Here is a 27,950-nt window from a genome sequence, read left to right as displayed (position 1 = left end):
ACCGTATGGTTTTGTGTGTTGTACTTAGTCAATTGAATATGTGCTTATGAAACAACTGCCTTTTTGATTATCTGTTTTTATTTTTGTAGTAAGAGTTGCGAACATTTACCACATACTTGTGAAAATTGCACCAAAGCAACTGAAAAAAACTGTAAATCAGGGCTTAATTTGCTTAATTTGTCAAATTATTGGCAACATGTTTATTGTTCACCATATTCTAAATAAAAATGCAGTTTAGTTGGGCCAACATAACTCCACAAAACAAATTCCGTGAAAACCTCGCAAAAACACGTTTTTTACAGAACAAATTAAACGAATATGAAATATTTTTCAGCGTATCACAAAACATTGAAAGTCAAAAGAAATTATGAATAAAATCTTGGTTCAGAGGATAGTTTATTACATCAACGTTTTAATTGGATTCCAAAGTAGGTTAATCGAAATTACTGTGGACCAACATTAACTACTTTCTCATTGATTTTCAAATTATAATTACAAATTGAAACGTAAAATTGTAGGCTTATTTGAGAATTTAATGGGAATATAATTTTTGAGTAATGCAATATATTAACCATGGACTCAATTCAGTCATTTTAATTACTATATTAACATAGGCCTAGGCCAAATATGTCCTCGGCTGTATAATTTATAATATTATATATTGATTTCAAATGTTTAGAGAACGAATGTTTATCAGTTGTCGTTAATAAATCCTCGCATTTGAAAAGTAGACTACTAAATATTATTTCTTGCTACAGCCCTCAAAATGTATAGTTTGAAATATGCATATGTTCAACAAAAACAAAAAATGTTACCCAACCCATTCCAAACAAAAGATAAATCAGCTCAGGGCGTATACATCAGCAAATGCTTATTTTGTTCCATGTGACACATTTCGTTAACTACTACGAAAAAGTAGACCTATCTGCAAAATTGTTTGTAAATGTATCTGGGAATAAAAGTTTAATAGATGATGCGATGAAGTGTAGTGGGATGGGCAGAGAGACAAAGGAGAGCGAGAAAGAGAGGGAGGGGGGGTTCTGTGCGTCCACTTGGTACCTTTAATTAGCTCACCGTGTCTGTAAAATAAGTCAGTGTAGTGGCATCACCCCGCTCACCGGCAGCACTCACCTCTTTACCTGCTCCTGGCGCGCCAAAATAGAAGTGTCAGTGCACTCTACTATGTCCTAAACTGCGGTGTGCAATTGTCACGAGGGTTGCACTTCACATTTTTTGTGTGTTTTCGACAAGTCAAGTTAGATAGAGTAAGAGGGAAAAGAAAGAAAGGCAAATAACTTTGAGACATCTCAAGATACCTTTGTCACTTGGCGAGGTCGATTTGGAGCGGGACCTAAACTTCAATACATTACCGACGGAGAGGGACTAGTGGGAAATAGCCCAGTAAGTCCGGTCGTGTGTGCCTGTTCAGAGAGACGACCAAGTGAGCGAGAAGGCATAAAAACCCGGTGCGAGGATGATGTCCTACATTAAGCAACCCCATTACGCCATGAACATGTCTGGGATGGACCTGCTGCACACCACCGCTGGATACCCATGTGAGTAAAATAATATTACTTTATTTTTATTGTCATTTACCTCCTTTTGTAATTTTTCTGTCAGATTTGATGTAACTTTTTTTTACAACACAAAACATACACAAAAAACGACGATAACACCACCCCTGCCCAGACCCACCTGCTCATACCCCCATCTCCAGCGCACATATCATTCTCGGCCACATGGCCTCAAACTGCACCATTGTGTTTATCTCCATTGCCCACGCACTTTCAACATTTAGATAATAAAGCATTTACTACATTTTTTTCTATTATACATATATATATATATATATATATATACTAAAACAAAAATATAAATGCAACATGCAACATGCAACAATTTCAACGATTTTACTGAGTTACTATTCATATAAGGAAATCAGTTAATCAAATAAATTCATTAGGCACTAATCTATGGATTTCACATGACTGGGCAGGGGCGCAGCCACAGGTGGACCTGGGAGTTCATAGGCCCACCCACTTGGGAGCCAGGCCCGCCCACTGGGGATCCAGGCCCAGCCAATCAGGAGGAGTTTTTCCCCACAAAAGGGCTTTATTACAGACAGAAATACTCCTCAGGGTGGCTGGTCTCAGACGATCCCGCAGGTGAGGAGGTTGTGAGGCCTGTACTGCCAAAAAATGGTGTTGGAGGCGGCTTATGGTAGAGAAATGAACATTGAATTCTTTGGCAACAGCTCTGGTGGACATTCCTGCAGTCAGCATGCCAATCGCACGCTCCCTCAAAACTTGTGGCATTGTGTTGTGTGACAAAACTGCACATTTTAGAGTGGCCTTTTATTGTCCCCAACACAAGGTGCACCTGTGTAATGAGCATGCTGTTTAATCAGCTTCTTGATATTCCACACCTGTCAGGTAGATAGATTATCTTGGCAAAGGACAAATGCTCACTAACAGGGATGTAAACAAATTTGTGCACAAATTTTGAGAGAAATAAGCTTTTTGTGCATATGGAACATTTCTGGGATCTTTTATTTCAGCTGTTGAAACATGGGACCAACACTTTACATGTTGCGTTTAGATTTTTTCTCAGGATACATTGGCCAAAGCTTGACGCTGCTCATGCGTAAAACAGTGTGCAGTGTATGCATTATGTCCATGCACCATGGATTTTTCAGCCCCTAATGATTGGACCCTTTTTTTCAATTTTCGCCAAAAATGACATACCCAAATCTAACTGCCTGTTGCTCAGGACCTGAATCAAGGAATGCATATTCTTGATACCATTTGAAAGGAAACACTTTGAAGTTTCTGGAAATGTGAAATTAATTTAGGAGAATATAACACGTTAGCTCTGGTCTCCCAATCATCTTTGAAAAGCAAGAGAAAGGCCACAATGTATTATTCCAGTTTAGACACAATTTAGATTTTGACCACTAGATGGCAGTGTATGTGCAAAGTTTTAGACTGATCCAATGAACCATTGTATTTCTGGTAAAGATAATGTATCAAGTCTGCCCAAATTTGCCTAATTGGTTTATAAATACATTTTGAAGTTTATAACTGTGCACTCTCCTCAAACAATAGCATGGTATTATTTCACTGTAATGGCTACTGTAAATTGGATAGTGCAGTTAGATTAACAAGAATTTAAGCGTTCTGCCCATATCAGATATGTCTATGTCCTGGGACATTTTCTTGTTACTTACAACCTCATGTTAATCACATTAGCGCACGTTAGCTCAACCGTCCCACAGGGGGACACCGATCCTGTAGAGGTTTTAATAATGTATAACAACATAACATAATAATAATAATAACTACGACAACAATAAGAATAAGAATATCAATGATAATATCAATAAGAATATCAATACTACTAATAATAGATTATTTGTGACTTGTTCATGTGACAACATTCAACAAAGGGTAGGCTAATAGCAAATAATAGCGATTCCTATTCAAAAAGAAAATATGAAATCATTGTGAGAATTGAAAAGAATAGAGAATAAAACGAACACAATGTCGATAGTCCAGGTTGGATAAATGTCAGAGTAGTCCTTTACATTCGGTTATGCATTTCTGTGTCAAAATTTCTTTTTTTGCATCTGCCATTACCATCATCACCAGTTGTAACACTTGTTCAACTAGCACACAATCACCATTTAGCCTAACCCATATCTTCCCATATATGGGGAAAGACTAGTCAGGAAACTAATAGTTTTCACATAGCCAACATTAGTATAGGTGTCTTTCTTTTTTTGCCTTTTTTTCTATTACTAGGCTAATACCTGCTATGATTCATTTGAATATCTCAAAATACCATAAAGATAACATAAATTATAGGCTATGACATTGCCCAATGACTTGTTTTACCATAGAGAGTGGTCATGATAGATATTGAAACCAATACCACTGTTATCAACAGATATAGCTACATCCCTTTACCAATGAACTGTATGACTTGCAAGCCTAATGAAATACAATGTGAATGTCAATCACTTTGAGCACTGAGGAGTGCTACTGTCCATTAATGCCATTCCATCATACCATTATTGTCACACAGTCTCTGTGTCTCTGGATTTCTCAGCCACCCCGCGGAAGCAGCGTCGCGAGCGCACCACTTTCACACGCAACCAGCTGGATATCCTGGAGGCCATGTTCTCCAAGACCCGCTACCCCGACATCTTCATGAGGGAGGAGGTGGCCCTCAAGATCAACCTCCCGGAGTCGCGTGTACAGGTACGGTCTAATGATGATGGAATTATGTTGATGTGATTTTTTAATGACTACCTCATCTCTGTACCCCACACAAATAAAACAAATAAAATAAGCAGACATTGAATATCCCTTTGAGCATGGTGAAGTTATTTATTACACTTTGGATGGTGTATCAATACACCCAGTCAATACATAGATACAGGCGTCCATCCTAACTCAGCTGCCCGAGAGGAAAGAAACTGCTCAGGGATTTTACCTTGAGGCCAATGGTGACTGTAAAAAAAAGTTACATGGCTGTGATAGGAAAGAACTGAGTTAATTACTCCACAATACTAACCTAAATGACAGAGTGAAAAAAGGAAGCCTGTACAGAATAAGACTATTTCATCACATGCATCCTGTTTGCAATAAGACACTAAAGTAAAACTGCAAAAAATGTGGCAAAGAAATTAACTTTATGTCCTGAATACTAAGTGTTATGTTTGAGGCAAATCCAACACAACACAACACTGAGTACCACTCTTCATATTTTCAAGCATGATGGTGGCCGCATCATGTTATCAGTGTGCTTGTCGTTGGCAGGGACTTGGGAGTTCTTTAGGTTAAAAAGAAACAGACTAGAGCTAAACACAGGCAAAATCCTAGAGGAAAACCTGGTTCAGTTTGCTTTTCAAGAGACGCTGGGAGACAAATTCACCTTTCGGCACGACAGTAACCTAAAACACAAGGCCAAATATACACTGGAGTTGCTTACCAAGACAAATTGAGTGTTCCTGAGTCGCCTAGTTACAATTTTTACTTAAATTGTCTTGAAAATCTATGGCAAGACATGAAATTCTCTGTCTAGCAATGATCAACAACCAAATTGACAGAGCTTGAAATTTTTTTAAAAGAATAATGTGCAAATATTAGACAATCCAGGTGTGCAAAGCTCTTAGAGACATACACAGAAAGACTCACAGCTGTAATCGCTGCCAAAGATGATTCTAACATGTATTGACTCAGTGGCATGAATACTTATGTAAATGAGATATTTCTGAATTTAATTTTCAGTAAATTTGCAAAAAGTTCTAAAAAGTTTGTCACTTCGTCATCATGGGTTATTGTGTGCAGATGGGTGAGAGAAAAAAAAATATTTAATCCATTTTGAATTCAAGCTGTAGCACAACAAAATGTGGAATAAGTTAGGGTATGAATACTTTCTGATATGAAAATATATAGAAGAGATAGTGGCATATGCTCTCAGAGTACAATTCACCAGTATTGTGGTAAAGACTGTAGAAGGACATGTAGCCTACAAAATGCTCTGTACATACACATCCCACACTCATGACAGTTTAGCTCACAGTTCTGTCTGGTACGGTTTTGACACAAATAATATCACAGAGTATACAGATGTAGGATCTTAATTTGAGCCAGTTTTATTATGTGGATTATAATTCATGTAGAAAGCCAGTATGAGGGTTTGCTCTCAAACTAGTAAAAAAGGTGGGTTGTGCGTAGGAGAAAAAATTCAAGTTCAAAAGGTTTTTCCCTTACAAAAAATGTATCAACCCTTACAAAAATGTCCATTCATTACAATCGAGAGTTCAAAAGGTACTTGCACTCAAACCATACAAAGGAATAACCCAAGGAGGCTGATATATATAATTTAAGCATGGATTAAATAAATAATATTATTTTAGCATATCAGCCTCTTGGATTCTTCCTTTTCATGATTTGAGTGCGAGTACCTTTTGAACTCTCGATGGTAATTAATGCACATTTTTGTAGGGATTGATACATTTTCATAAGGGAAAATCATGTCTGATTTTTCAAAGTGAAAATGACAAACTTCAGAAGCCTTTTTAAACCTCAAATATACAACAAGTTTTAAAGTTGTAAAGCCTTTTCAAACCTCAAATACACTACAAGTTTTTGCATTTCAAGAAAGTTCTCTTGCAACAGGGTGATCAAATAAAGATCCTACATCTGTAGGTGCACATTGGCATAGTGACAGATATATCAACAATTATGTAGTAACATGGTGTCCTTTTCCCTCCACCAAACAACTTACTTTCACAATCGCAGAATTTCTACATATTTTCTTTCTCTATTCTAAGGGGTTGTGTTTGTGTGTCTCGGTCTCTGCAGGTGTGGTTCAAAAATCGCCGTGCCAAGTGCCGCCAGCAGCAGCAGCAGAGCAGCGGCCAGTCCAAGCCCCGCCCGCCCAAGAAGAAGGCGTCACCGGCCCAGGACCAGCCCAACAACGGCCCCGACCCCTCAGCCAACAACCCCTCTGGCTCCTACAGCCCCTCCCCCGACCCATCAGGCCCCTCCCTGCCCCCTAGCGGCAACAACCCTGGCAATGCACCCATCTCTATCTGGAGCCCAGCCATCTCGCCACTCCCTGACCCTCTGGCCTCCTCGGCGCCCTGCATGCAGCGGCCCTCTGCCTACCCCATGAGCTACGGCCAGCCTCAGGCCTATGCCCAGGGCTACGCCGGCACCTCCTCCTATTTCACAGGCTTGGACTGTGGCGCCTACCTTTCGCCCATGCACTCACAGCTGTCGGTAAATGGCGCCCTCAGCCCCATCACCGTGCCCTCCATGGGGGGCTCGCTGAGCCAGTCACCCGCCTCGCTCTCCTCCCAGGGCTACGGCACGGCCGCTTCGCTGGGCTTCACCTCCGTCGACTGCCTGGACTACAAAGACCAGCAGGCGTGGAAGCTGGGCTTCAGCACCATGGACTGCCTGGACCACAAAGACCAGAATTCGTGGAAGTTCCAGGTGCTGTAGAGAAGAACAAGAACAAGAGTGGGAGGAGTTGTGAATGAATGAGGCCCTCACCAGATATACGATCAAATACGATCAAATTATTCTGACAGATGTTATTTCTTGTTTGTAAGTTTTGTTTCTCGTTTGTAATCTTGGTTTTTACAACCTCTGTAGAATGTGTTTTCCATTCAGGTGAGAGAGGAGAAGATAGACGCAGGGATATAATTGATACCTCCTGACTGTGAATGCAGGAGATCAGGTCCATTTACTTTCTCATATAGTAGAAGGGAAGGCTGCCCCTGAGGATCATACTATATGGAAAGACACAACTAGAAACTGATTTAAACACACAGGCAATGGTTCAGATGCATTGATTGAATTCTATTGATACAACCACGCAATACTCAATCGTTCCTCTGTTCCTTTTTCTGCTGTTTTCAAGAAACATATCAATAGATCATATTCACAGAGCTTTAATACTCTCTTAGTCTCTCTCTTTTTTGTTCTGAAAGACCATCAGTGTTAATTTGAGTTTAGTTGTTGTTATATATGCTACAATTTAAATCTTAATTTGGTTACTTTTAGGCTTTTGGAGCTAACATGTTACTATGGTGTTAGGCTAGCATCATTGCTATTACATTTTGATGGGAGAAAAAAAATGACTTCTATGTTTTTTTGTGTGAAATATTAAAGCTAACTTTGAATCTACATTTATGCCCAAACGAAAGTCATTACGATTACAAGTTTGAGTGACATTTTGGTTTCACAATTTATATGAAGGGGTTCAGGTTTTTTGCATTCAAACGTACTGTACATCATGTATTGATATTCCCTATTCGGAATTTAAATTGGTTGAGTTGAAGTACAAAACTGACCCAGAACTCAACAAGTGGCCATGTTGTTCTGGGTTATATTATGTGCGTGTAGTTTCTGTTGTGTTGCCCCCTTGGCCCACATGGCTCTCGGGTGCGTCTTGCTGTCAGGTATTTTTGCTGATCTGATTCTGGAGTGGCCCAATCCTCTTACCCTCCCTTTAGCAATGTCCTAAGTGAATTAGTCAGGATTACTCCTCTGTCCCCCTCTATCTTTCTTTCCTTCTCTCTCTCTCTCCCTCCTTCATTCCCTCCCCATCTCTCTCTTTTTTCTCTCTACCTCTATCTCTCCCCCTCTTTTCCTCTTCCTTCTCTCTCGCAGTCTCTTGCCCTGTTTGTCGGTCGTCTACATGTCTCTCAATCTCCTCTACCAATGGTCTCAATTATTCCCGTTGTCCTTGAAAAAAGCTAAGTATACCCTGTAAAAAGAAGGAAGGACACTCTTGATGATAATACTATATGTGAAAGACTTAACTAGAAACTGATTTAAACACACAGGCCATGGTTAAAACATATTTCAGATCAATTCAAACTCTGCTGTAGAGGAAAATGAGTGACTCAGAGATGTCATCACTTCCTCTTTATTTCCTTCCAAAAATTGTTCAATGTCCAAAGAACAATCAAGGCTGTCATCTGTGACATAAATGCTTGTCTATTGTCCCTCAGGGTAACACAAAGAACATTTACTTCCTGCCTTATCCCACCCCTCCCCTCGAACCCATCTATCTCTGCCAGCCTCTTATCCCCCTTTGCCTCCCTCCACACACCCACTACTCCACCTCACCCCCCTCTTCTGACAACTCTGACAACTCAGTAATCCCTAGTTGACCTGGTTACATGCCATGCAATTTGACCACAAGTGGACATTTGTGTGAGTGTGTATACTTGTTTGTGAGTACAATATGTGTATTCAATGTGTATGCGATGTGTGTGTGTGTGTGTGTGTTCGTGTGTGTTAAAAAATAGATGGGCACTGAGTTATTCTGCAGCAATGTTCCTATCTTTGCCAATAAGGCATCTTCATTACAAATGTGTGTTGGAATCTAGACATTGCAAATTATGGATTCCATAACATATTTTACAGTATCTGAAGATGACTAGATTCCTCATTAGGTGACAGAGTAACAATTTGTTACTTTAAACTTGGACAAATATGGACTCTAAAAATGAAAAACCTATTAATTTATAGAAGAGAATAACTTCGTTTTTCAGAGTGTAACAAAAGTATATTTATCTAACAATGTTGCGAGTGAATAACATAGGAGGGTGATAAATTGATGAAGAGTTCATTTGAACACAAACATAATAGAGTATAGCATTGAGACGTAAAAGGGAAACTGGAGAGTTTTCTATAGCGCACTCAATACGCACACTACATACGCATTCAACTCGCTGGGTTAATCCCACTCTGCACCACTTTAATCCCTCTGCCCTCCCTCTCTGTGATCTGATTGGTTAATCCCTGCCCTCTCTGTCTGGGTCCTGATTGGTTAATCTCTCTCAGAGGGTGCAGTGCGGTTGTAATCTGCCCGTCATCAGCACAGAGAGTTTTAGACAGACAGACATGTTGCTGGTAATCCCTGAAAGGAGCAGATGTGGTGGGGGATGGAGGAAGGGATGGACAGCAGCACTCGGCAGACCTTGGGGAAGGTGAATATAGAGACACAGCATTCCCAATGTGGGTCGTGTTCATTAACCACCAAACAGACAGACACAGGGAGGGACTAGCTGGATTTGTCCAATCACAAACAACATTTTTTGTTTTCCATTGCAAAGAGTTTTAAAATGTTGCCCATTGTGTGCCCTTCTCGCTGAAGTATACTCACAAACTGTAAACCCTTAACACATAAGACCAAAATCACCAAATCATGACCCCTTAAAATATAGCATTTCCTTTCTCTTTAGGGAATAAGGAACACAAACACTTAACCACATCAGTTTAAACTGTTGAGTCCAATGACTACTCTAACTCAATGATGGAGAACTTAGTTCAGACGAGATGTAGTGGTAAAAAATGAGCGTACCCTAACGCAAAGAAACACTTGTTCACACAATAAACGCTATTCACAAAATAAAGAGTGGGTCAAGTGGAACATGTATACAACATAAGCCTGTATAAACCGGTTTAAAAAAACTAACAATTCTAAAGCAATGGTCACCAGCCCTGGTCACCAGCCCAACACAAAACTACTTCATTCATCTGAGTTTATCGAGACCTTGAGTTGATTAGCTGTATCAGGGTGGTATTCATTCCACCGATTCTGTTGCAAAATATTTCTTAAACGGGAGAAAATGGAATGAAATGGGGAGGGACATACCTGAATGTGTTCAAAATAAACAAAAATGTTGCTCTGTTTGCTTCCGTTTGGTTCTTAAACAGTAAATGGTTTCCGTAATGAATACACCCCAGGTGTTTTGGTGCTGTGTTGGCCGGAGAAAACCCCTGCACACCACCGTACCTCTGCAGGACCAGGTTGATATTCATTAGTATCAAAACGTTTTGCAATGGAAAATGAAGCACCAGTGACTGAATACAACCCAAATGGCAATGCCAACTGTAGTGTAGGCATACAATTGCTATACTTTAGTGTAGTCAGTGGTGCATCTCCATCTAGGCCTATACATGACCATATGAGTAAAATATATATATATATAATCACCACGGTAATCACTTTGAGTGGCAGATTTGAGAGAATTTGTGCATTTTGTGATAGAGGCTCCACATTTCACACACAGCTAGGGCAAGTCCTACTACATACCCCAGCTGCCAAACTAACCCTGATTCAGATGACCATCCTACCCATGCTAGATTACGGAGATGTAATTTATAGATCGGCAGGTAAGGGTGCTTTCGAGCGGCTAGATGTTCAATATCATTGAGCCATCAGATTTTCCACCAATGCTCCTTATAGGACACATCCCTGCACTCTATACTCCTCTGTAAACTGGTCATCTCTGTATACCCGTCGCAAGACCCACTGGTTGATGCTTATTTATAAAACCCTCTTAGGCCTCATTCCTCCTATCTGAGATACCTACTGCAGCCCTCATCCTCCACATACAACACCGTTCTGCCAGTCACATTCTGTTAAAGGTTCTCAAAGAACCCACATCCCTGAGTCGCTCCTCTTTTCAGTTCGCTGCAGCTAGCGACTGGAACGACCTGTAAAAAACACTCAAACTGGACAGTTTTATCTCCATCTCTTCATTCAAAGACTCAATCATGGACACTTTAACTGACAGTTGTGGCTGCTTTGAGTGATGTATTGTTGCCTCTTCCTTCTTGCCCTTTGTGCTGTTGTCTGTGCCCAATAACGTTTGTACCATGTTTTGTGCTGCTACCATGTTGTGCTGCTGCCATTTTGTGTTGCTACCATGCTGTGTTGCTGCCATGCTATGTTGTCGTGTTAGGTCTCTCTTTATGTAGTGTTGTGGGGTCTCTCTTATCATGTGTGTTTTGTCCTATATTTAGATTTTTTATCCCAGCCCTTGTCCCCGTAGGAGGCCTTTTGCCTTTTGGTAGGCCGTCATTGTAAATACACGTTTTTTCTTAAATGACTTGCCTATTTAAATAAATGTTAAATAAAAAATGGAAGAAATAAACATAGGCTACCTGGGTCGTGTTCACTAAGAAAGAAACTGAAGGAAAAAAATAGTCCAAAACAGAGAGATACTATTTTAACTTCAGAAACACTCATTTTCATTTTCCACCGCACGTTTGGAAACTTTTGGCAACTATATGCCCTAATGAATACGACCCTACTAGTTGGTGGAACTGTAGCGCAGTACAAACTGTGCCAAGTCTACTGCTGTTCAAATTCTTACCCCTCTGGTCAGGCATTGTAAGAGGAACTAGGAAAGAAAACAGGCCTTGCTACCTACGCACACGGATCTCTGATGATGTAACAAAAATAAATACATTTACAAAGCTCTGACAACCTAATCTAACTTGGGAATCGCTATCTTTCACTGCTATATAGCACATTTTCGACAATTCCTCTTGGAGTGGGCCACTAACAAAAGTGTAAGCAAGGAGCAAATGATTGCAATGCATAGTCACATGCAAATTGCAATTGGTTTCTATTGTGGTTCCGGAATGACATTCCATGAGAGCAACATTACTTTTAAAAACATGATTTCAAGCTGTATGTCATTTGCTTGCCTGCAAAAACAAACATTTGAGTTCTAGCTCCTTAATTTCTTGGTTACGACAGGGCAGGGATGGGCAACTGGCTGCCGGCGGACCGCACCCCTTTTGAAGGCACTCATTCGGGGTCTCAATTTACTGTTGCAAGATAGAATTAACAGGGTGCAATTTTCGAAATGCGTTTGTGCATCAAATCAAATCAAAGATTTTGTCACGTGCGCCGAATACAACAGGTGTAGACCTTATAGTGAAATGCTTACTTACAGGCTCTAACCAATAATGCAAAGAAAAGGTATGTGTGTGTGTGTGTGTGTGTGTGTGTAGGTAAGTAAAGAAATAAAACAACAGTAAAAAGACATTTGAAAATAAGAGTAGCAAGGCTATATACATACACCGGTTAGTCAGGCTTATTGAGGTAGTATGTACATGTAGGTATGGTTAAAGTGACTATGCATTTATGATGAACAGAGAGTAGCAGTAGCGTATAAACAGGGGTTGGCGGGTGGTGGGACACAATGCAGATAGCCCGGTTAGCCAATGTGCGGGAGCACTGGTTGGTCGGGCCAATTGAGGTAGTATGTACATGAATGTATAGTTAAAGTGACTATGCATATAAGATAAACAGAGAGTAGCAGCAGTGTAAAAGAGGGGTTGGGGGGGGGCACACAATACAAATAGTCCAGGTAACCATTTGGTTACCTGTTCAGGAGTCTTATGGCTTGGGGGTAAAAACTGTTGAGAAGCCTTTTTGTCCTAGACTTGGCACTCCGGTACCACTTGCCATGCGGTAGTACAGAGAACAGCCTATGACTGGGGTGGCTGGGGTCTTTGACAATTTTCAGGACCTTCCTCTGACACCGCCTGGTGTAGAGGTCCTGGATGGCAGGTAGTTTTGCCCCAGTGAAGTACTGGGCTGTACGCACTACCCTCTGAAGTGCCTTGCGGTCAGAGGCCGAGCAATTGCCGTACCAGGCTGATGCAACCGGTCAGGATGCTCTCGATGTTGCAGCTGTAGAACCTTTTGAGGATCTCAGGACCCATGCCAAATCTTTTTAGTTTCCTGAGGGGAATAGGCAAGTTTCTCTTATGTCAGTCACTGCTAGTCACTCAATTAGCCCATGTCAGTTAACATTTCTTAGATTAGTAAATAAGTCTAGCGGCCAGGTATCTAAATTTAGTAATCATGGTTGAATTATCGGCCAAGGGTTTCCACATTGATTTTGTTTTTATTTAACTAGGCAAGTCAGTTAAGAACATATTCTTATATACAATAACGGCCAAACACTAAACCGGACAACGCTGGGCCAATTGTGCGCCACCCTATGGGACTCCTAATCACGGCCGGTTGTGATACAGCCTGGAATGAAACCAGGGTCTGTAGTGACGCCACTCGGGAGCCCAGTCAGTCTCACTCAGATATCATATTAAAAACTGCAAACATTTCTCTCCCGTTTATGGCAAAATGTGTAGAATCGCAGGAAATTAGCTCTAAAACAGCTATTTCCTCTCCGCCCCATAGCAAAATTAGTAGAATTGCATGATGCACATGTGGGTATACAGACACGTGAGCTACCCCAGCCCCTCATGACTTCAGATTTTTTGTGGCCCCCACCACCCTCAAAAGGTGCCCATCGGTAATCTAGTTGCATTTATAAGTCATATTCTTTCAAATCAAATGGGTAGCTCACCGCAATGTTTCATCAATCAAAATCCTACATCTCCTACAGACTACGCACGCAACAACAAGTAAAGAGCGAAACACTTGTAGAAAAGGAAACGGACAAAGACACCCATTTTGTATATCTATTTATTACCACCATAATATGAGAAATTTGGAAAATACAAACATCAGCTTATTTAAACATCTGAAAATCTGGAGGAATAAGAAAAAATATAAGAAAAAAAAACATGAGGTTATATTGTGTATCACAAATTTCGAGGAAAAGGACAGATTCTATGGTCAGAGCTAGAGAAGTGAGAGCAACAGAAAAGAACCCAAATGTGCAGAGTAACTCTTGCTACTACAAAGTCAATTTATACAGGTGTGACAACTCTAATGCTTACCTTAAGAGACAGAGATCGGGTAAAGAGATTGACAGTAGCATCATGGATAATGACAAATTGATAGAGAAAAACGAAATAGGAAGGGGGCTGGTATATATCGGCCCCGTGTGGCTGCCATTGGAATAGGAGCTCTCTTATGAAACAGAGCTCTTCCTGATTGGTTTAAAAATAATTCTGTAAAAACAAGAGTTTCCCATGTCTTAAAACGTCAACCACTTAGTTTTTTCTTATTCCTATTTTTACATCTCTGGCAGTTGTAAAAAGAAAATATATGTATGAATTATATATTTTTTTAAAGACACCATATCCAAAATGATAGTAATAATAATAATAAAAATTAAGCAGCCAAGAAGAGATACTTGTTTGCCTTTGAATACAATTTGCTTGGCTGATCAGAGCTCTCACACCAACAGACTAACGGCGCTCCACAGACAACCACCCCCCAACCATCAATTTAGAGGGGCAGGAGAGTGCGGAAGGTCTGGATAGGGATCAGGCAGGGAAGGGGTTGGGGTCTGGCTGTGGTGGGCTGGAGGGTGCATGGGGAAAGTACCCCAGATCAGTTGTAGAGGATGGAGCAGGAAGTGGGTGAGATTGGGAGGTGGTCAGACAGGGCAGAGGCCCTGGGGTTAGTTTAAGTAGCACCCTGCTGTGGAAGTTGCCACTCCCCTTAAGCAGACTAGCCCCAGGGCGACACCCCTCTGGTCTGCACACCTGTGTGTGTGTGTGTGTGAGTGTTGCAGAAACCCGACGCCTGTCACAAAACACACACATGCCTGATATCTCCCCTGGTCAATCAGAGCAGAGTTTTGTTGTAGGAGAGCTGAGGATGCATGGTTCTAAGCATGTGTGTGTGTGTGTGTGTGTGTGTGTGTGTGTGTGTGTGTGTGTGTGTGTGTGTGTGTGTGTGTGTGTGTGTGTGTGTGTGTGTGTGTATTTGTCTGATCAGCGACACCTACTACATGCACAAAAAAGGTACCCTAAAGCATCTGCTGAAGACAAAAACTATGAGAAACGAGACTTTTCAAACACGTTTCTATCTCATCATAATCACCGTTACTCTAAAGTCTACCAAGAAGAATACAGGGAGAGGGGGCTGAGGAGTGAGATGGAAGGGCGGGGGGAACGAGGGAGTGAAGGTGAGGACAGTTAGAGGTAAAGAAAAAAGAGAATAGAGCTGAAACATTGAAAAGAGAAAAGAAAGAAGGGCGGCATCTAAGCACGCTCTCCGCGGATGCGGCGTGCCAGCTGGATGTCTTTGGGCATGATGGTGACACGCTTGGCATGGATGGCGCACAGGTTGGTGTCCTCAAACAGACCCACCAGGTATGCCTCGCTGGCCTCCTGCAGACAGAAACATTTTCACACACACACACACGCATGGTGAACAGTGGGTCAGCACAAAAAAAGGAATTTGAGATGTGTGTAGTAGGCCAATTAGGACAGGATCTGGGTTAGGAGGAACAGAGCTTCACACACACACAGCCACTGACCTGAAGTGCTCCGATGGCGGCGCTCTGAAAGCGCAGGTCGGTCTTGAAGTCCTGAGCAATCTCCCTCACCAGGCGCTGGAAGGGCAGCTTGCGGATAAGCAGCTCAGTGGACTTCTGGTACCGACGGATCTCACGCAGGGCCACAGTGCCGGGCCTGGAACCAACACACTGTCAGTATGACTAGGGGGAAAAAGTCATTATATTCTTTTCTCTTCTACTATAGTACTTCACTGCTCATATCCCCATGCTGAATGCCACTGCCCTGGTCGTGTCTGGCCATGGTAAAGACTGAGTGGTGACGACCGTTTACCAGTAGTCACTGCTTAGTTATAAGGCTTGTTGAACGGCTAATTGAAAACAGTGTCTGCGTCTGAAATGGCACCCTATTCTCTATGGGTCCTGGTCAAAAGTAGTGCACTATATAGGAAATAGGGTGGCATTTCGGACACACAAAGGGACTTATAGGATTGTCAAGTCATTTCCAGAACAATATGGATTGGTAGCACCTCTGTGGTTTCACACAAGCTCTACATGTCATAATGGGGCTGTATCCACGTGTGTACTTTCAATGGTGAACACAAACTTTTATTTCTAGGGGTGAACCGATGCTTTACCTGTAACGATGGGGCTTCTTGACCCCACCGGTGGACGGCGCACTCTTGCGGGCAGCCTTGGTAGCCAGCTGCTTACGTGGAGCCTTTCCTCCAGTGGATTTACGGGCGGTCTGCTTGGTACGAGCCATGACGAGTTAGTTATACTTGAAAGACAGGAAAAACCACATTGGAAACATGTTGAATATGTGTCAACAATGCTCTGTTAGATACATTCTGTGAGTTGCAAATATATTGAAATGTAATTTTTCCAAGTGTTAAACGTAGTAGTCTGATTAATCAGACTGTAATACACAATTCATTGGAATATACAGCCTGATACATTTGTGTGGAAAATCTTGTAAATGTTCCTTTCGAGCCAGAATGTTAAATAAGATTACATTTAAACTTACTGTACCAGTTGTCTGTGCGGTTTGTCCTTCTGCTACTCAAAATTAGAAAAAATACCCACAGGAAAGTATTGTTAACCGGACTTTTTAGAGAGCTGGTAGGTATATGGTTCAGTTTAGCACCTAGGCAGTTTGTTTTATATTGGAAATGGAATAAAAATAAATAAAAAAGATTGTTCTCCATCCTCCCCTGATTCAGAATATACAATTTTCTTTGTCATGTCATGCTTGCTTCAATAGCTATTGACGGGGGGGGAAAATCCTATATAAAACTAACTTTACCTAGGTCCAAAACGAATATAGGGCGCATTCGCAAAGTATTCAGACCCCTTGACCGTTTCCACATTTTGTTACTTTGCAACCTTATTCTAAAATTGATTAAATGTAAATTTTTTCTCTCCCCTTTATCAATCTACACGCTATACCCCATAATGACAAAGCAAAAAAAGGTTTAGGAATTTTAGCAAATTTGTAATAACAAAAAAACAGAAATATCACATTTACATAAGTATTCAGACTCTACTCAGTACTTTGTTGAAGCACCTTTGGCAGCGATTACAGCCTTGAGTCTTCTTGGGTATGACGCTACAAGCTTAGCACACCTGTATTTGGGGAGTTTCTCCCATTCTTCTTTGCAGATCCTCTCAAGCTCTGTCAGGTTGCTGTACAGCTATTTTCAGGTCTCTCCAGAGATGTTCGATCGGGTTCAAGTCCGGGCTCTGGCTGGTCCACCCAAGGACATTCAGAGGCTTATCCCGTAGCCACTCCAGCGTTGTCTTGACTCTGTGCTTAGGGTCGTTGTCCTGTTGGAAGGTGAACCGTTGCCTCAGTCTAAGGTCCTGAGCGCTCTGGAACAGGTTTTCATCAAGGATCTCTCTGCATTTTGTTCCGTTCATCTTTCCCTCGATCCTGAGTAGTCTCCCAGTCCCCGAGGCTGGAAAAACATCCCCATAGCATAATGCTGCCACCACCATGCTTTACCGTAGGGATGGTGCAAGGTTTCCTCCAGACGTGACACTTGGCATTCAGGCCAAAGAGTTCAATCTTGGTTTCCTCAGAGCAGAGAATCTTGTTTTGTATTGGATATTGAACCTGGCTGGGGAGCCAGCTCTAGGAAGTCTTGGTGGTTCCACATTTCTTCCATTTAAGAATGATGGAGGCCACTGTGTTCTTAGGGACCTTCAATGCTGCAGACATTTTTGTTACCCTTCCCCAGATCTGTGCCTTGCAACAATCCTGTCTCGGCGCTCTACGCACAATTCCTTCAACCTCATGGCTTGGTTTTTGCTCTGACATGCGCTGTCAACTGTGGGACCTTATATAGAGAGGTGTGTGCCTTTCCAAATCATGTCCAATCAATTTCATTTCTACAGGTGGACTTCAATCAAGTTGTAGAAACATCTCAAGGATTATCAATAGAAACAGGATGCACCTGAGCTTAATTTCGAGTCTCATAGCAAAGGGTCTGAATACTTAAGGTATCTGTTTTTTTATTTCTAATAAATTTGCTAAAATTTCTACAAATCCATTCTCGCTTTGTCATTATGGGGTATTGTGTGTACCGGTAGATTGATGATTTTTTATTTATTTAAACCATTTTAGAATAAGGCTGTAACGTTACAAAATGTGGAAAAAGTCAAGGGGTCTGAATACTTTCAGAATGCACTGTACCTACAAGCTCTCTTAAAGTCAGGTAAACAATACTCTCCTGTGGATATTTTGTCTGAAATTTCGAGCAGCAAAAGGCCAAACCACACGTACAACCGGTATAGTAATTGTAAATGTAATTTCATTAAACATTCTGGCTTGTAAGGGATATTTAGACGATTTTGCAAACAAATGTCTCAAGTTAATATACCAATTTATTGTGTTTTACAGCCTGATTAATCAGAATAACTAGTATGTTGCTATTATGGAGAAATGATGACTGAAATGGTTCCATCTGGAGTACCACTCTGTTATGACAACGTTCTATTTTGCTGAACAGCTGCAATGCTACAGCAACAGTGGGCCAGTCATGGAAATCTATTTCTCTAGGCCAGTATCCTACCCGTGAACACTCGGATACTGCCCAACCAATCAAACTAGTATACAGATCGCCTATCGAAAAACATCCAATCCAGTGGGCATTTTTCTCGCTGTCGACCAATCAAGATACACTACTTAGAACGTAGGGATGGGTCCACAAACCATTGTGCCGCCTCTAACCGCAAGATTATGGCCGCAGATGGAGAGGCAATCGAATAACTCTACCAATGTACTGGCAAAGAGCGGAACATAAACTTTGAAAAATCTAATAAAAATAAAGCAAAAATCAGGACTACGAGTATTAAAACATCAAAGTAGACTACTGTAGCTATCCAAAAAGTTGCTTTGCGTTGTAGGTGAATGTTTGTTTACACCGTACAAGCGAAGTAAAACTACATGAAATTGGATCAGAATTTTATATCTGCTTCCGCCAGTGGAAGTAGAAAGCCTCTAGCATCGCGGCAGTCGCTTTTCCATTTCTACACCGACGGAATGGAAGGATATTTTGAAATAAAATGAAGTTTAACCAATCTAAAACTTATATAAAAATGTGGTTAAGTGTTTTAGACAAAACAACATGCTAAAATATGCCACTTACCTGACGTGAATATAAATGTTTTTTCGCAAGGAAATAAATGTTATGGTTGTCTAGCAGTTTCAGTATTTACTATCTCTCACACAATGGTGGGAACACGGCGTCCAGCAGGAAAATGGCTGCCGTGTCAATCATTCTACTCCCATAATGCAACGTGTTTCATTTTTGTAAACACCGTTTTCTGATGATTGAATCTTTCCCTGAAAGGAACATTTGCATTGCTTTCTAGTGAATTGTCTATCAATGTGAAGTAATATAATAAGAAATACCCTAAAGTGCTAAATCAATTAAACTTGAAAGAAAGAATAAGGTAGTAACACAGCGTGTGCTATGCCAAAGAGGCAGTCTCCTCTTTCACTGCAACAGCCTACATTTATTTGTAGGCTAAAACATGTACGTAGGCCTGTATTATGCAATATGGCATCAGCTGGTGTATAAAAGTTTGCTAACAATTTATTAAGCAAATACAAGATATTCAATCTGGGAAAGGGTTAAGAAAAAGGAGAGGCACAGACTGGTGTCATTGACCATCAAAGCGAGTGTCATGGACATTTAAAACGAAAATCAAGGATAATTTAAGGTTTTGTTGATTAATCAAGGCTGATTTGAGAGCTTCATAAAAAAATATATAATTTTATCATTTAGAGATTAAGTAAATTATTATGTTAATTTGCCTTACTGTAGGTCTGCTTTACAACAACCTTCCCATTGTGTGTGATGAATCAGTTCACTGAATTACAGTGTTATTAAGAAGTTGTGACCACTGACATTTAATTAAAACAAAAAACAACACTTGATTTTGTAGGATGGTTTATTTTTTATGGTGGAAAGGCATGGTGTAGAAGGGTCAGACTTGATATGTTGACTCGATGCTAAAAACCACATGAACAAGCAGAGTTTAATAGGCTATTGAATTCATTTTTTAAATATTTGTAACTTTTTGGAATTCAGTTCCCAGTTATTTCCCATCCATTTCACCCCTGAATCTAGGCTTAAGGCGCCGGCATATGAGGTTTGGTTTGCTCCTAGTATACTCCCTTAAAAGACCTCAGGGAAAAAAACGGAAATGTTACTGTTTGTCCCTCTTGAGAGCCGTAGCAACAACATAGCCAGTATACACTTCCTCAAAATAGTCCAGTTAATCTAAGATACCTCAAGAAATCTGTCATTAATGTAGAGTTTTTTGCTGAGGAAGTCTTAGTCATGCAATTTTACATCTAAGAGGTGCGGTATTTATTAAGTTATATATTTATTTTTTTAACGAACAAAATGTCTTCATAATATATGCGCAAACTGTTTCAAGTGGGAAGCATGCGACATGCGACATGCTTCAGTTTTACAGATTTATTGAGTTATCTGAGATTAATTCAGTCTATTTTGAGGAAGTGTATACTGGCTACGTTGCTGCTACAGCTTCTCAAGAGGGACAAACAGTGATATTGCCGCTTGTTTCTAATATTTCAAGTGAAGGTCTTTTAGGGGAGTATGCGAGGCAGAGACATTCGCTTCGGCTAGCAAAGTTCTGCTAGGAGCAAACCATTAGATGTTAGTTTCATGTGCTCTGTCTCCCTCTAGTGGTATGGCTTGCTTCTGCTTGTCTGATGTTCACCATCATCATGTGAATATTGTTTTGGAGAAAAACTACATCAACATAGATTGAGTGACAAGTGTGTAGGCTACAACTGATGTCTAATAAATTATACATTTATTCCCCTATGTATTTATTTGGACAGTGAAGCTCAACCTTTCAATTCGGCTCTATACTCCAGCATTTTGGATATGAGATACAATGGCTACAGTACAAAATGTCACCTTTTATTTGAGGGTATTTTCTTACATATTTGTTTTACTGTAGAAATTAAAGCATTTTATGTATATAGTCCCCATTTGAAGGTGTCATACTGTAAGTATATTACATTTAGTCAAAAGTTTATTATTTGGCCCCATATTCCTATCATGCAATGATGGGAGCATGATCTTTGTTGAGTCTGTAACTTTCTCACTCATCATTAGTAATTCATGATTATCTGTAATCATTGTAGCATTCACATTAATGTAGAAGTGTTCAGAAACATATTCTATTCTTATTTACAATAAAATTGACTCCAAAATCACCCAATGCATTATTTACTATACATTTCTACTGGACACAACATAATCCGAAACAACCAAAACCAAATGCAAATGCTTCCAACAAGTTTGTAAAGTCACAAGCTTGATTTAGTCATTGCATGCTAGGAATATGTAACCAAATACTAAACTTTGGACTACATTTAATGCACTTTCTTCAAATACTTATGACACCTTCAAATGCGGGGGACGAGATACATAAAGTGCATTCATTTCTAAACTGTAAAACAGATATATATGAAAATACCCTCAAATAAAAGGTGACATTCTGTACTGTCACCTCATATAAAACATTTGATCTGAAATCCAAAATGCTGGAATATAGAGACAAATTAAACTTTTTAACTTCACTGTCCAAATATATAAGTAGGGGAGTGTATTTGATACATATTTCTCTATGCTTTATATCATAAAAGAAACTGTTGCTACCCTAAAGAGACACGGAGGAAAAGCCAAGAAGATGAAGGACTGTGGAACACCATCACCAGACAGGCTGAATATAGGCAACAGTGATGCACTCTCATGAAAGCCTTATATTCCACATAGGAATTACGATTATGCAAGTAAGTATTCTGTCATCTTATATACATTTTCATAGCCATGGTTTTGAAACTATTTTATTCAATTTGAAAATAACAACAGCATTGCACTCAAACATAGTGAATGGACAACTGTACCTGAAATGAAGTACAGGATCTAAGGTTAATAAATGTAATCAGCTTTTGCACCTCGATGTTTCAAGTAAAAAGTGCCATTAACCTCAAGCAGCTGAATATGCAGGTCGGCTCGTTTATGTTTTTCATGTATGTTGCATACCGCATGCGTTTCATGTAGAGTACCAGTCAAAAGTTTGGACACACCTACTCATTCAAGGGTTTTTCCTTATGTTTTACTATTTTCTACATTGTGGAATAATAGTGAAGACATCATAACTATGAAATAGCACACATGGAATCATGTACAGTAGTAACCAAAAAAGTGTTAATAAATAAAAATATTTTGAATATTTTTGATTCTTCAAAGTAGCCACCCTTTGCCTTGATGACACGTTTGCACACTCTTGGCATTCTCTCAACCAGCCTCATGAGGAATGTTTTTCCAACAGTCTTGAAGGAGTTCCCACATATGCTGAGCACTTGTTGGCTGCTTTCCCTTCGCTCTGCGGTCCAAGTCATCCCAAACCATCTCAATTGGGTTGAGGTCAGGTCATCTGATGGTCAAATAGCCCTTACGCAGCCTGGAGGTGTGTTTTGGGTCATTGTCCTGTTGAAAAACAAATGTTAGTCCCACTAAGCACAAACCAGATGGGATGGCGTATCACTGCAGAATGCTGTGGTAGCCATGCTGGTTAAGTGTGCATTGAATTCTAAATAAATCACAGACAGTGTCACCAGCAAGCACCCCGACACCATCACACCTCCTCAGTGCTTCACGGTGGGAACCACACATGCAGAGATCATCCGTTCACCTAAACTGTGTCTCATAAAGACATGGCGGTTGTAACCAAAATCTCAAATTTGGATTTAGACTAAAGGACAGATTTCCACCGGTCTAATGTCCATTGCTTGTGTTTCTTGGCCCAAATAAGTCTCTTCTTCTTATTGGTGTCGTTTAGTAGTGGTTTCTTCTAAGCAATTTGACCACGAAGGCCTGATTCTCGCAGTCTTCTCTGAACAGTTGATGTTGAGATGTGTCTGTTAGTTGAACTCTGTGAAGCATTTATTTGGGCTGCAATCTGAGGTGCAGTTAACTCTAATGAACGTATCCTCTGCAGCAGAGGTAACTCTGGGTCTTCCTTTCCTGTGGCGGTCCTCATGAGAGAGCCAGTTTCAACATAGCGCTTGATGGTTTTTGCGATTGCACTTGAAGAAACTTGAAGAAACTTTTCGCCATTAACTGACCTTCATGTCTTAAAGTAATGATGGACTGTCGTTTCTCTTTGCTTATTTGAGCTGTTCTTGCCATAATATGGACTTGGTCTTTTACCAAATAGGGCTTCCTTCTGGATACCACCCCTACCTTGTCACAACACAACTGATTGGTTCAAACGCATTAAGAAGGAAAGAAATTCCACAAATTAACTTTTAACAAGGCATACTTGTTAATTGAAAGGCATTCCAGGTGACTACCTCATGAAGCTAGTTGAGAGAATGCAAAGTGTGTGCAAAGCTGTCATCAAGGCAAAGGGTGGCTACTTTGAAGAATCTCAAATATAAAATATATTTTGATTTGTTTAACATTTTTTGATTACTACATGATTCCATTTGTGTTATTTCATAGTTTTGATGTCTTCGTTATTATTCTACAATGTAGAAAATAGTAAAAATAAAGTAAAAACCTTGAATGAGTAGGTGTGTCCAAACTTTTGACTGGTACTGTAGATTCATACTAAATATGCTGTGTGAATTTAGCCTATGTCATTAAGGACAAATGTACAACAAATGATGATACACACACACACAGAGACACAAACACACACACGTGCACTCATATTCTGCAACGGTCTAAAGTACTTAAGTAAAAATACTTTAAAGTACTACTTAAGTAGTGTGTTGGAGTACCTGTACTTTACTATTTATTTTTTGGAGTGTGACTGGTTTGCTTAATATAAGGAATTTGAAATAATTTATACTTTTACTTTTGATACTTAACTATATTTAAAACCAAATACTTTAAAACTTTTACTCAAGTAGTATTTTCCTGGGTGACTTTCACTTTTACTTGAGCCCTTTTATTTTAAGGTATCTTTACTTTTACTCAAGTATGACAAGAAAGAAGACTTTTAGGAGTGATGCCTACAGCAGCACTCCTACATATATGAGCCTGGGCATTTCCCAGCCGTGCCTCCCTGCTTATAGAGGCCTTCTATATCAGCAGAAAAAGAAGGGCATCCAGAGAAAGGAGCGCATAGCAGCACCTGCCGCCATGCCCGCCAGTAGCCCCAGTGCCACCTGTTCTCCTATGCCATCGTATGGGTCTCTCTGGATCAGTATGTGGTGGGTACCTGAGAGAGATGGAGGGTGAGACAGGAGGCTGAATATATGGTGTACTACTGTATACAGGAGCATAGGTGAATATATGAGTGTGTTTTATCAGAATTTTCAGATTTGATATAACCAGGATAGTTTTCTCAACAACTGATTTCAGGGAGTCTTGGAAAGGATTGCTAGATTCACACTGTTTACTTGCTGACATCAGTCATATTCACTAGGCACCAAACGGAAGAAAACGGACTGAAACGGGGAGGGACTACCTGAACTTGTGATAAGCAATTTTTTGTTTTTTATTGCAAAAAGTTTTGCTACGGTGTGCAGTAATGAATATGACCCAGAGCTCGGGTGTGTTGTCTGTACCTGATCCAGGAGCCAGGTAGATGGTGTTGTGGCCGTCCATTGGGACGGACGGGTAGGAGTCGTTATATGGGTCATACACAAACTGGAAAGGATAAGAAGATAAGATAAGGCTAGGGATAAAACAAGAATGTCCTCTGAGCATCCCAATAAGCATTGATCATATACTGTATGATATGGGTATATGGATATGGGATATATTGATACAGTACTCAGTGGTGCACGTTGTAGAAATATACTGGGTTACTTACTGGGTTTCGTCTCACCTCTAGAATTGTCAATTTCCACGCTCTGTAAAAACAGAATGAGAAAATTAGAAAGAAAGGGAGAATTAGAGAGTGAGAGAGAAAGAATGTGTACTGTAAAACCGAGGGAGTGTGTGTGTGTGTGTGTGTGTGAGGGAAAGAGAAAGGGTATAGACTCACAGTGCCTCGTCCTCACTGTTGGCACACAGCATCACTGTGGTACTGTCTCCAAGCTGCACCACCACCAGGTTTTCCCTGGGGTGGTTCTCTGGGGGAGAGAGACCTGCACAACAACAGAGACAGCTAGGGTTACACACACATACACACATTTACACACACATTATTAGGGTGTCCATATTTGGACAGCCTCAGTATAAACTGGTGTTGTGTCAGTCTAATATGGACACCGTACATTTCAATGCTTTATTTGGGTCCACAGCAAAGGCACAATCTTTTGTAGGTCAATAAAGATATTTGGACTCCACGTTCTTTCTGTAATAAAGAATACAGCACGTCTCAAGAAACTCTGGTCAAAAGTAGTGCGCTATAAGCCCAGGGAATAGGTTGTCATTTCGGACGCATCCATTGTCTGTTGAACACCCCAATCTTTCCATACACTCCCTCCTCACCTGCACACTCCAGGCCAGACTTGACGCTCACACAGCTGGTCTTGAGGCCCACTCGGTGCTCAAATTCTCGCCTACTGTCCGTCTTGTAGAAGGCCAGGGTTCCATCGATCCACAGGTCACACCAATTCAGCTTCCAGTGTTTTAGGATAGAGGCTGACGGAAGTAAGTAAGGAAGAGATGGAGGAAGGAAAGGAGAGAGGGAGGGGGGAGATGGAGTGTGAAGTGGAGTAGAGTTGGGGTTAGTTTATGATGTCTAGTTTTCCAATCGGTCAGGTCGACTTTGACAACTGTGTATACTTTTATTTAGTTTATCCACATACTGAAATGCTCCAGCTATTTCATTTATTCACATTAACTGAAATGCACCGTCAGCCAGATTCTGTCTCAATTCAGCACATACCCATTTTAGTCAATGATTCTGTAGTGGGTAGACCTACAGCCATTTGAAGTGTTTTTTATTTATATGGGTGAAGCTTTAAATCAGTTGTTGTTTTTCTCCGGTGGTTCAATCCCCAGTGGTTGGCTTGTGGCCTGTCTGTGTGAGTCACTGATTCGCTAACGCTCATTAGATTATGGCCAGGCTGTACAAGTAGAGTGAGGATTGGAATTTCATAACAATCGTAACATTCACCTTCTAGAATGATTCTGATCTTATTTAAAAATCCAAATCAATCGATCTTGATGGCATCAACAGTCTTAAGAACATGGGAGAACAGTTTTTGGAGCGAGTGGCATGGACTGCGGATGGGATAAAAGATTTCTACAGACCTCACATGCCACTTAACCTGTCTTTCAAAGTGTATTATATAGTGCTGATATCACTCTTATACTAGTGCCCCACACAACTTCTTATGCTTTGTTTAGCCATTGAGGTCTACACTTGGTAAAGATAGTACCTGTAATGGCTAAGGCTGTATCCAAGACCAAAACATGTAGACACTAGGTTAGACTACAACATGACATTATTCGAGAGACATTGAAGCTACAGTACTCACTCTGTCTCCAGAGCCAGCCTGACTTCAGTAGAGCCATGGGTACGGTCAGTGAGCTGTCCACAACACAATTCCTCACCCCAAATAATATGTTTGTGACAGGAGTGTTTGTTCTGTGTATGTTGAGAGTTTGTTCTTGGTTGAGGAGCTGTCTGCAGAGAGACAGAGGGACGTACGGTGCCTTTATTTTGCTTCTGGCCCACACGTCTAATCTGAGAGTGAGAGGCGGAGACGGGGGCTGAACTAGATAATTTGGGATTAGGGGGCCTGGATTGGCCACACCTTTTCTCCTGACTCATCTACTTCTTCCCTCTCGGACTGGAATGTTCTCACTTCCTGTCTCCTCCACCTCCTCTTCTTCCTCCTCTATTTACTCTGCTTTGCCTCTATTTATATTTTATGTATCATCTCATCTGCCTTTAGGAACTAGGGTTATTAGACTACTGCATATGTTGATAGTGTGTAGTGAAAAAGGCATACCACACTAACACACCTTAATCCCTGCATGAATTAGATAACTGTTACAGTTTCTTTGGGTCACTGGTGAGAACTTTTTTTTTGACCAGACCACTGGGCTAAAGTTTGACCAGCCCATCTGGCATTTTCTCAAACTGCCCTATGGCCAGTCCGTTTCTGCTTCCTGTTTAAGCTCAGATGCACTTGTGACCCGAGTATTCTTGAGTCACTGTTGTAATATCATTATGAAAGCTGTTCAAGTATTTTCACAAGCAGAAATGTGGGTCTGCTGAGAAAGAAGTCATGATGCCAATTATATGACGTGAACCCAGTGGAAATGCTAAGGCGTATCAGATTGATTCAGTAGGGAATCACCTTGGCTCTATTTTAAACCTTACTAGAAGACTGTCTATTCCCTCCAAGTGAGCCAATCCCATGGAGGTATAATGATGACCTCATTTCTGTTGCCTGTATCATGGACACTGCCTCAGGTCAGTGCATTATATAGAGGGTTTGAGTTTGAGATGGTTAGAATGATCTGGATACAGACAATTAGAAATTGCAAAACAATATCAATAACTGTATTTACAGAAGTACGAAACAATATCAATAACTGTATTTATAGAAGTATACATACATTAGGTATTTATAGATGCATTATTACTAATCATACTGTAATATTTCACAACGAATGCCTTTATAACATAGTCCATCCCTGCCATGGTGGAACTGGGAATTTTGGGAAGTTGAAGTTCATTTACTGCAGGGAATATTCTGGAAGTTGAAGCTCATTTATTACATTCCTACACTATTTAAAAACTCTAAAATGCTATTTGGAGAACAGCAAAAACAAGCACATATCAAATCAAATTGCTTACTTACAAGCCCTTTAACCAACAATGCAATTTTAAGAAAAATATGTGTTAGGTAGAAAATAGATAAGTAAGAAATAAA

At 40.5% G+C, this 27,950-nt stretch overlaps 2 protein-coding genes across 3 annotated transcripts; one reads left to right on the top strand and one right to left on the bottom strand.

Moving 5' to 3' along the window:
• Positions 1–1,054: 1,054 nt before the first annotated feature.
• On the top strand, positions 1,055–7,703 carry LOC139549333 (homeobox protein otx5-like). Of its 2 annotated transcripts, none has more exons than XM_071359853.1 (3): positions 1,055–1,556; positions 4,108–4,259; positions 6,372–7,703. In XM_071359853.1, the coding sequence occupies exons 1-3, from the start codon at positions 1,475–1,477 to the stop codon at positions 7,014–7,016; spliced, it is 879 nt and encodes a 292-aa protein (XP_071215954.1). In that variant the 5' UTR covers positions 1,055–1,474; the 3' UTR covers positions 7,017–7,703. The 2 variants fall into 2 exon arrangements, with proteins under 2 accessions (XP_071215954.1, XP_071215868.1); XM_071359767.1 differs by having other exon boundaries at positions 1,056–1,556; positions 4,084–4,259.
• A 6,100-nt stretch (positions 7,704–13,803) lies between these two features.
• LOC139550242 (histone H3.3A) lies at positions 13,804–19,584 on the bottom strand. The gene is made up of 4 exons (XM_071361032.1): positions 19,198–19,584; positions 16,186–16,328; positions 15,572–15,725; positions 13,804–15,422 (listed from the first exon to the last, which is right to left on the bottom strand). The coding sequence occupies exons 2-4, from the start codon at positions 16,311–16,313 to the stop codon at positions 15,294–15,296; spliced, it is 411 nt and encodes a 136-aa protein (XP_071217133.1). The 5' UTR covers positions 16,314–16,328; positions 19,198–19,584; the 3' UTR covers positions 13,804–15,293.
• Between the last annotated feature and the right edge of the window lie 8,366 nt (positions 19,585–27,950).

Source organism: Salvelinus alpinus, chromosome 1, assembly GCF_045679555.1.
Source record: "Salvelinus alpinus chromosome 1, SLU_Salpinus.1, whole genome shotgun sequence".
Lineage (NCBI taxonomy): Eukaryota > Metazoa > Chordata > Actinopteri > Salmoniformes > Salmonidae > Salvelinus > Salvelinus alpinus.
Note: the sequence above shows the minus strand (reverse complement) of the source record. Positions and strands in the feature narration are given on the sequence as shown.

Excerpts from the sequence above, each read along its gene's own strand:
- LOC139549333 (XM_071359767.1), top strand. The coding sequence starts at position 1,475 with ATGATGTCCTACATTAAGCAACCCCATTACGCCATGAACATGTCTGGG. Across the intron at positions 1,557-4,083 it reads CACCACCGCTGGATACCCAT|TCTCTGTGTCTCTGGATTTC; the intron begins GTGAGTAAAATA and ends ATTGTCACACAG. Across the intron at positions 4,260-6,371 it reads TCCCGGAGTCGCGTGTACAG|GTGTGGTTCAAAAATCGCCG; the intron begins GTACGGTCTAAT and ends CGGTCTCTGCAG.
- LOC139550242 (XM_071361032.1), bottom strand. The coding sequence starts at position 16,313 with ATGGCTCGTACCAAGCAGACCGCCCGTAAATCCACTGGAGGAAAGGCT. Across the intron at positions 15,726-16,185 it reads AAGAAGCCCCATCGTTACAG|GCCCGGCACTGTGGCCCTGC; the intron begins GTAAAGCATCGG and ends TGTTGGTTCCAG. Across the intron at positions 15,423-15,571 it reads CCGCCATCGGAGCACTTCAG|GAGGCCAGCGAGGCATACCT; the intron begins GTCAGTGGCTGT and ends TTCTGTCTGCAG.